Raw genomic sequence first — 10,083 nt, 5'->3', positions numbered from 1 at the left:
GTACCACCGCTGAGGGCATCGTTCAGCGGTGACACCAGTCCAAGAATCAGTGCTTGTGGCCAAGGAAAATGGCCGAGATGCAGTAGTTTGTGTGTGTCGAGGGCATCCCTCAGTGACGGTACTAGACCATGTATACGGACGAGGTAGAGTAATCCAATAATCTAACATGTATCTATATTTGATCGCATGGCCAAAATCATGTGGGCTTCACGCTTACTGCGTAGTAACTTGTAGAGCAAGCTGTTGGATTATTTGCGCGTTCCACAGGCAACTATTTTTGACTGGAAATTATACCACGTGCAAATCGTTCAAATTGGCATTCGTAGATTGAAACACGTGCAAATATACCACCTAAATGTAACCACGTGCATGCACGCCAAAAACCACGTGCAAAAATTCCACACCCACGCTTTAAAATGATAGGTTTAGGCGATCTCAACGACACACTCAAAATTCGTGTAACCAGGAATCGGTCTCAGAAAACGATGGCGCTTTCACAAGAGAAGTTCATTAAGGATCACTTGACGAAATACAAGATGGAAGGTTGTAGAACAGCAACCACTCCACAGGTAGTGGGAGTAGAACTGAAGCCAGAGGTTCAAATGACTTCCACTCAGATTGCAGCATAGCCCTTTGACTACAGAGGACTCGTTGGATCACTTCAATACTTAGTGCGTGGTACTCATCCCGATATAGCTAGTAATGTAGTTCGGGAATTGAGCAAATATTTGAGTTGCTCCAATAGTTCTCATTGGGAAGCAGCCTTGAGAGTACTAAGATACTTGAAAGTGACGTCTACATATAGACTTCTAATTGACAGAAAGCAAGCTGGTTTTCCTTTGATGTATACACATACGCAAGTTTCGCGACTCAACGTAAAAATCAGGCAACGTTTTCAACCTCCGAAAATTGGATATTATAGCTGAAATAATGCTTTACAGCCACACACCGATTGTATTGTGTTTTGCAGTCGTATTGCATGAGAAAAACACAAAAAATTAAGCAAGTTTGATACCATTTTGAGAATCAATTTAAGACACATGTTGTTATCTTGATCAAATTATGATCATTTGCTTACAAATTTTGTGTTTAGGGTATTAAATTATAGAGGTCATCAATCCTTTTGCACGGATTATAAATTCGCAAGGAGCTTTCCAATATGCATTCTCGCCTTTCCCGATGGATATCACGAGGATGTTTATTTGCAAAGGTGTGCTTCAAACTATTTTGCGCCGTTTGATTGGTTCTTGAACATAGATATTAAATTGAGTCATGTGTCTTAAAATTGATTTTTTATGTTAAATCCATCACTGGTTATCTTGTCATAATTGCTGGAGTCTGCATCTCGTGGTGCAGTAACAAGCAAGCTTGTGTTTCAGTTCTACAACAGAATCTGAGTTGGTTGCATTAAGCGAAGGCGTTAAACAATGTGAGTGGGACCGTCATCTTCTTATAGAGATGGGATTTCAACGAACTGCCCCCAAAGTTATCTCGTGCGATAACACGCAATTGACAATTGTTCATAATCCTGGAAATCGAGATAAGATATCTATTTGCTCGAGACTTAGTTGTAATGAAAGTCCAATACTGCAAGACAGAGGAAATGCTCACAGATCTTCTAACGAAGGCACTACCTGTCAAGCAATTTGAGTTACTTCGAGTCAGAACACCCTGTTCTGGTAGAGAACATCCCCACTGTCCTGTCAGCCAGGTAGCAGCGTCTACTAGGAGGTTTTTGCGCCTTTTAGTGGGCTTTTCGTCAGGTAGAAGTCAGCGCAGACATTTGGTCACGGAACATCATTGGATGTCGTGGTCAATCATACTTAGTTTTGATTGGCTGGTTCTTTCCAGTCAGAAGTAATTCACTTTCAATATTTCCTTCTGCCTCCCACGTGTCTGCTCCTGCCTACTGCCCTTTCCACTGGTTATGAGCCTTCCACCTGCTACCTCTCGCGCTGCCCTTCCGTTCACGCAGCGCCTCCTCGGCGCCGAAAACTTCGACAATTCGTTCTTTGAATACACTTCCGTCATCCTTGCCGGTGAGGATCTCACCGAGATGGCGACTAACTGTGCGCAAGTTGTAACTGTGCGCAAGTTGAGACGGTCATGTCCATGAAGGGACTCCGTCTAGCCTACAAGGTACTCCTCAACGATTGCAAGTGCATTCGCCTGCACCAAGCCGAAGCGGTAGCACTGCCTGAGGGCTCACCGCCGCTCCCACCACTCACGATCGACGCCCATCTGTTACTGGGTCCGGAGCTCACCTAGTGGCTCGCAGACAACCGCTCGACGGACGAGGCGATGAATTGATCAAGTTGGAGAAGACGGCCATCTCGCGCTCATGCGCGCTGGTCTACGCCTCCTTGTCACCAACAGTCCAGCGCGATGCCGCTGCCGAGATTCGCGACGAATGTGCTCATTGCATTATTTCGTCGCTTCGGTGGAAGTTCTCCAGCGACGAACAATAACATGCAACGGCTATTTCCGTTTACAACGGTTACACACGTTAAAGTTCAAGCCTCACGTGTCGTTGGACATCAACCTCCAAGCCTTCGACAAGATGCGAACGGCAGCAGAGAAGCTGGAACGGCGACCCCTCAGAGATAGCCACTTAGCCTCGGCCCTCCTGGCGGCACTACCGGAGTACATCGCTCCAGACCTGTTCGTATGGTGCGGCACTCAGCCGAGCATCCCATACAAGAACATGCGCCAGTTGCTTGAACAACATTGGCCGGGCTTGGTCACCAAGTACCCGCACTACCTCGGCCCAGCGCCGATCGCCGCGGCTGCACCGGTGCATGGTCGGCAACCGCGACCGCGACAACGCGGTCTAGCGCATTGACACTTCCGGCCTTTCGCGATGGCGCAAGCCAGTGAGACGGCTACGGACAAGCGGCCGCCGCACCCTAGGGCACCCAAGGCCATGGCGGATTGGTGTGGCTTCTGCCTGTCCTCAGGCAGCCACTCGACATACACCTGCACGAAGCTCTCCCGTGCGTTTCACAACGTGGTGCGTCAAGACTTTGTGTTTCCGCCAGGATGAGCTGCCATCCCACCTGTCGAATTACCCCCAAGTGGAGGTGGTCGACGCAATCAAGGCGGACCAAGCGGCCACCGCGGTGGCAAACGCCATGGCAAAGGCGGTGGGCGTGGTGGAGGAACCGGGACATCCTTCCTCAACACCGTTCGCCAAGGTTACGTATCAAGTGGTCCACCGGGCTACGCTCCCAGCGGCCATCCAGGCTACGCCAGCTTCGACTACGGCGCTTATCGCGAAAATCAACGCGGCCGTAGCCCGTTTCGTCAGTCGACCTCCCGCTATCGCAGTCGCTCAGGCGACCGGTACCGCGACTACAGCGAAGACCGCAGCTATTACCGCGACTAACCAAGACGACCGGCGCTACCGCAGCCGTAGTCATTCGATGTATGCCGACCGGCGCCACCGCAGTCGCAGCGCAGCTCTACCCGTACGTTAGTGTCGCAGAACACACGTCAACAACGTGACCAGACTCCTTATTTATGTCTTCACGCACACATGCCGGCATTTATGCCTCGACATATTTTAGATGAACAACATTCACATGTTTGATTTACGGGACTACAACATCGACCGACAAGTCAAGTACATCCAAAGTACTTTCGACATTATTACAGGACTTCAGTCTGTATTACGACTCGCTCGATACTACTGTATCGCGATCACTTGTATTTACGGGTACTGGATGGGCACTTCGCGTGTCACCAACCCGCCCGGTTGTCAAGGAGCAAAGTCGATCCCGTCACTGGACGGTAGATAGTGGTTCATCCAAGTACTCCACTTTCCATCGTGAGTGGTTCATCAACTATGAACAATTCTCATCCTTTGATGGTGCAGCTGACGGCCACCAACTCTATGTCATTCGGTCGTGGCACAGTACGACTCCAGGTCGCTGACACCAACGACGAATCATTAGTGATTTATCTGCAGGATGTATATCACATCGCAGATTTGCACTTCGATTTATTTTCCGAGGGTCGACATCAAATTGTCTCCATCACCCCACAGGAGTGGACTATAGCCACCTACGACGGCGAGTTCACCGCAACCTACGACGAAGCCACCGGGTTGTACGTCATTATGACGCGGTTTTCTCCACGCATCGCCGACCCCATATCGACCGTCCTCGTGACGCAGTCGAGTACACACGACACTACGCCATGGAACCATCGACTGGGCCATCCAAGTCATGACAAGCTCCGCATATTGCGGCGTCATTCGACAGTGTTCGAATTTCCCATCTCTTGGCAGGCCATCACGGCCCATGCCTCGTGCGACACATGCTTAAGGTCGAAGCCACCGTACTTCCCTTTTCATGCAACAAACTACCAAAGTCGTCGAGGCCTCTGGAACGAGTGCTCTTCGACGTGTGGGGTCCAATCAATATCCCCTCTATCTCTGGGGGTCGATACTTCATCACGTTCATCGATGACTTTACCCGATACACTTTTGTGTACATCGTACAAAAGCGCGCGGACTTGTACGACAAGTACAGCGCGTTCTGTCGCGACGTACGGCAGCGTTATCGCTCCGAAGTCATCGAGCTCTCACCACCCAGTGAGTTCGAGGAAATCCAAGCGCTCCAAACAACGCTAAGGAGTATGTCAAACTCGGGGCCCGTATTCAAAGCGAATACGTACGTACACGAATGCCTATACCCCGTCCCAGAACCCTGTGGCCGAGCGGCGTATGGGCATCATCGTCACCATAGCTCACTCCACTACTGCATGGTAATTTGCCACAGTTCTTGTGGGGCGAAGCCATTTCCCACCCAGTGTTCCTCATGAACATACTGCCGTCCACCACCATCAGTGGGGATACTCCGTATCGTCTATGGCACCGGAGCCATCCAGACTACGCACGTTTACGCGTATTTGGCTGTGTAGCGTACGCACACGTCACCATACCCATTCGTGTGAACAAGCTGTCTCCCCGAGGCATGCTGTGCATGTACATTGGCTTACCCGAGACATTTCGAGGGTTCAAGCTAATGAAGCTGGACACGCATTACGTGCTTGTGACGTTCGTTGAACATCAGTTCCCCCTCCTGAAATCAGTCGAGGACGTGAAACGTCTTCGAAGTGAACATCCCCAGCAGAACTGTTTCACCGTGGACCAAAGTCCACCACCCCTTCAACCTAGCCTGCCTTCACCCCTTTGGGGGGCTGCGTCGTCCACGACACCAACACCTCTACCCTCATTTGAGGAGGCCTTTTCATGGACGACACCTTTTCCCTCATTTGGGGAGGCCGATACGGCCACACCTCTACCCACACTTAGGGAGGCATTACTGCCTAGTCAACAAGTACAGTGTGACAAGTCCCTGTCGTACATGACGTACCAGACATCACTCCGCCCGTTTGGGTGGCATCATTCGCCACCCCTCACACCAGTCGTCCACAACTCCGACGACCAAGCGTCGTCGAACGTTGACCTTCAACACAACGGAGGAATATTTCCCCGTCCCATGTACCTCGTTCCACGAGAAGTACAGACTGCCGTACTCCGGCATATGTGAGTACGACATCCACCTCCACTCCACCGTCGTCACATACGACAACCCAGTTGCTCACAATTCCGCCTCGGCCCTCACGGTCTCGAGCAGCGGCGATAGCACATGTCGTACTCATCGACGTCTACCACACTGGACACGGCGGACACGTCCACGCGACGGTCCAGCTCAATTGCTTATGTCGTATATTGAGGACGCCTCAGGCGCTCAATCTCTTTCGACACTGAAACACATCCTCCTCGCCCTCAAGGACACGACTCCTTCAGAGGAGCCTAAGACCTACACACAGGCGATGAAATCGCCTACCAAAGCGCAGTGGCTTGAAGCCATGATGCTCGAGCTGGCAGCCCATGAGGCGAACGGGTCGTTCTAACCAGCCACCTTGCCTCCAGATACGACGACTCGGCCACAGAGGCTATGAGACGCGTCGCTCGCTACAAAGCGCGACTTGTGATCCAAGGACACACCCAAATTCAAGGCGTTGACTACGAGGAGAGCTACTCCCCGGTCATTGCCAAAGAAATCCTTCTAACGATGCTCACACTCGGCGCGTCTCTCGACTACGATATCGACGCCATGGATGTTATCACTGCCTTTCTCAACGGAGAAATCGACTGCGAGGTCTACGTCAAACATCCACCTGGATTTGACACCGCGAAGAATCACCGCGATGTCTTTCGGGTCCTCTGCAGTATTTATGGTCTCAAGCAAGCCCCTCACCTGTGGTACCAGACACTAGCTAACTACTTGCGCCAGCAAGGGTACACACAGCTCATCAAAGACTGCTGTGTCTTCACCGAGCAGATGGACGGCCAAGCCGTTTACATCGGCGTCTACTTTGACGACCTGGTCATCATGGCTCCTTCACCGGACATGATGCGCACCATCAAACATGGTCTGTCATCGCGTTTTCGAATGCATGACCTTGGGGCTCTCACTTTTATTCTCGGATTTCACATTGTTCGAGATCGTTCTGCTCGAACTATCACAATGCATCAATCCCAATATGCAACCTCGATCCTCAAGAGGTTCAGCATGGAGATTTCAAAACCAGCCCCCACTCCAATGGAGTACAATCTCAAGCTGTCTGAGTAGATGTGTCCTCAGAACGATGCTGAACGCCAGTCTATGGTGGACAAGCCTTACCGATCAGTAGTCGGCAGCATCATGTATCTCATGATTAGTACTCGACCCGACCTCGCGTACATCGTCCAACAACTGAGCCAGTTCCTCACGAACCTCAGCCCTGCCCACTGGCAGGCAGCCAAGGTCGCCCTCCGGTACATCAGAGGAACGATCGACTACGGTCTCGTCCTCAGCGGTGCGTACGATCAATCCGCCCCGCTTCATGCGTATGCGGACAGTGACTACGCTCACTGTGTTATCAACGATGCTGCGTCGCGGGCTGACATTTTACCGGAACTCTGCGATCTCTTGGATCGTTAAGAGGCTGTGGAGCATCGTCCTTTCGACAACCGAGTCAGAACTCATGATTCTGTGCCCACTTGCATAAGAATGCCTGTACATCAAGCAGGCAGTTGGTGAGATGGGACATCCGATCACCACATCGAGTCCTCTTCACGAGGACAATCAGAGCACCATTCATATCGTGAACAACTCTAGCCACCATGGGCGTACCAAACATATTGATGTACGCTACCATTACATCAACGACCTTGTAAAACAACAGACGTTTAGTCTTGTTTACACCGATACGCGACATCAAGTCGCGGATATCTTTACCAAACCACTTGATGTGACAACGTTCTGCACTTTGCGCAGTCAACTAAGGGTGTGCCACCCGACAGCACCCTCCGGCGCGAGCCAGGGGGCACGAACTCCGGCCTCTCAGCCCGTGACTGCGCCAGCATGTAAGGGGGACGCCCTGGACCATGTTGGTTCGAAATCGGGGGGGTGACGGCATTCCGGTGGTTACTCAATCCATCCAGCCCTTCCACGGCGCGTCGTTCGGAAAGGGCCAATTGGTTGGGACCCGCTGAAAGGGATGTCCGACGAGTTGAGTCCCGGACAAAAGATGGTGTAACCAGTGGTTGTTATGCTCACTGAGCTTAACCGCCAGCCTCTTGCTGCACTCTGGGCACCTGATTCCGGTTGACAGTGCGTGGCGCTGCTGGGAGGCAGTCAGAACACCCTGTTCTGATAGAGAACATCCCCACTGTCCTGTCAGTCAGGTAGCAATGTCTGCTAGCCGTGTAGAATATTTTTGTGCCTTCTAGAGGCTTTTCCTCAGAGTAGAAGTCAGCGCAGACATTTGGTCACGGAACATCATTGGATGTCGTGGTCAATCATACTTAGTTTTGATTGGCTGGTTCTTTCCAGGCAGAAGTAATTGACTTCCAATTTTTCCTTCTGCCTCCCACGTGTCTGTTCATGCCTACATGTACTGCCCTTTCCACTATTCGCCATGCAATGGGGGTTTGTAACTTGAAGAAGAGTCATGTGTGACTTACGCATATTGCCGCACGTTGTCCACCTGTATCACCCAACTCTACAAGTGGGAGTGTCGGATTTATTAATACTACGTAGTATTCGTTATCCGGAATAATGGAATACTGGTGATGTGCCATCATGAGAATTGACCAAGTAACGTGTGGTGTAGAGCATGTGATACGCACGTGTGTGTTGTATGTTTTAGCCAATCAGATTCTGGCAACAAACTAGTGGCTATCTGCGTGCATTGCCTGTGATATGAAGTGGATTGCAATGAATGGTTCACAACTCAATTTACCACCTCCGAACTGAGCCTCGCTGCTGGTTTGTGTGTGTCGATTGATTTTACTTAGCGTGATACGTATTGCTTGAATTTATCTGATAGCTATCGTTCTGACGTCGACGCTGAAATCGCTTGTGTGGAAGGACGTAAGATCTAAATCTACTGAGGGTTGTGGTGTGGGGCAGTAGTACGGTAGTAGTGACGCAGTGAGTAGCCTACATAACGTGAAATCTTAGTGGAAATGAATTTTCTGTGTGCAGTTGAGGCCCTGATGGGTTAGTGATCACATACTGGGGGCGTTGGGGGAAGTACTCTGGCGCGGGCCAACGAAGGTGATGATTGTGTACGAGCTCAAACCCCGAAACTAAGACTAAGTAGCTAGTACTACGTAGTAGTAATCGATACATACGGCCGTACTCTATTACATTTCAAGCAAGTACATGTCTACTGGGACGGACGGAATGCAACCCCCGCCTTGTCTTCGAGTTAGGCGGTGAATTCTACAATGAACGGCGCCATCACTCCGACGTCAAGTGGTTGGCATACCGAGGTTGCGTTCGGCGGTAGCGCCCAAAGGTGGGAGCCAAGTTCTTCATGCATGGATTGTATGACTCATCCGAAACGTAGCACTCAAAATTGTCCATTAGAACCACCGACGGCTCTTCGATGGACTCGCCAAGGACATTGCGCAGGTACTGTCTCCACACCAGCGCATCCATCCACGCATTCTCTTGAATCGCATAGTGATAATCACGAGGAAACGTAGGGAACTCTTTGGTTTCGATGCGCGCCCCGGGTACTCCCTTCATGATCAACAGCAGGGGCAACTTTTGACCCTCCGCTCGCGCCGTTAGGACCGCTGTCATGCGCATCGAATGCTCTCCCCCGTTGCGATATTGGCGCTGCCGCCACGAACAGCCCAAATGTACGTTGGAGGAAGGTTGTAAAGCATCCCTGTCTCGTCGACGTTGAATACGCAGTTGTTCTCGTAGGATTGGTATTCCCGATGGAAGTCGCGGGCGAACTCGTCGTGGACTTCAGTCAAGACCGCCTGCTTGACCTTGTTCTTTGTCCGCCGCTGCCGAGAGAATCCAAAGCGCTGGCAGAAGCGACGCAGCAGTCGGAGGAGGGAGTCGTATGCGACGTCAGACTTCTTCGTTGCAAGGTACGACATCAACCACGTCCTTTGGTTGATCTTGATCCAGGTGATCATGTGAGTCGTCGTCAGAGCACGTTCGTCATCTCTCATTTTGTTTATAAGTCCTACTAATCCTACTAAACCTGGTGGGTCTGGGAACTCTTCGTATCGTCCACCTGGTTCGATCTTCTTGTTTTTCGTGTTGCCATCGAAGGAAAGGAGCTCAAAGCGCTGAGCGTACTACGATTGTAAAGTTCGTCGTGGGATGCCCATTAGCTTCGCTACCTCTCGACCAGAAAAGGTCTCAAGTAGGCCGATGGCTTCGAGCTTAGTTGAGATCGGATACGACGCGCGCCGCATATTTGGATGTACACGTATTGTTTTTGAAAGCCAAGTTTTTCCCGCTGGCGCGAGTAATAAAAACTCCCCCAATAAGAGAAGAGTATTTCGAATCTTGATTATCATTGGATGAAATTTATTCTGATACTCAAAAATCTTCGGTGGGCGTTGCCTACCTTCCGTCCCAGTAGTGTCATTTGAGCGAACATTAGGACGATAACCACTGACTCTGTGTGCATGACGGTATCGGTGGCTGCGCTAGAAACAATCTAGAGACGTGTAGTACGAATTGTAAAGTGTAGTGAAGGTCAGCTTTGATTACA

The 10,083-nt window shown here is 50.7% G+C and overlaps 1 protein-coding gene across 1 annotated transcript; it reads left to right on the top strand.

Moving 5' to 3' along the window:
• Positions 1 to 1,927: 1,927 nt before the first annotated feature.
• On the top strand, positions 1,928 to 2,468 carry H257_16148 (hypothetical protein; the record flags this gene model as incomplete). The annotated part of the gene is made up of 3 exons (XM_009844496.1): positions 1,928 to 2,069; positions 2,132 to 2,243; positions 2,279 to 2,468. The coding sequence occupies 3 exons, from the start codon at positions 1,928 to 1,930 to the stop codon at positions 2,466 to 2,468; spliced, it is 444 nt and encodes a 147-aa protein (XP_009842798.1).
• Between the last annotated feature and the right edge of the window lie 7,615 nt (positions 2,469 to 10,083).

This window comes from Aphanomyces astaci, assembly GCF_000520075.1.
Source record: "Aphanomyces astaci strain APO3 unplaced genomic scaffold supercont1.81, whole genome shotgun sequence".
Classification (NCBI taxonomy): Eukaryota; Oomycota; class Saprolegniomycetes; order Saprolegniales; family Verrucalvaceae; genus Aphanomyces; species Aphanomyces astaci.
The sequence above is the reverse complement of the archived record's forward strand: the minus strand, read 5'-3'. Positions and strand labels throughout refer to the sequence as shown.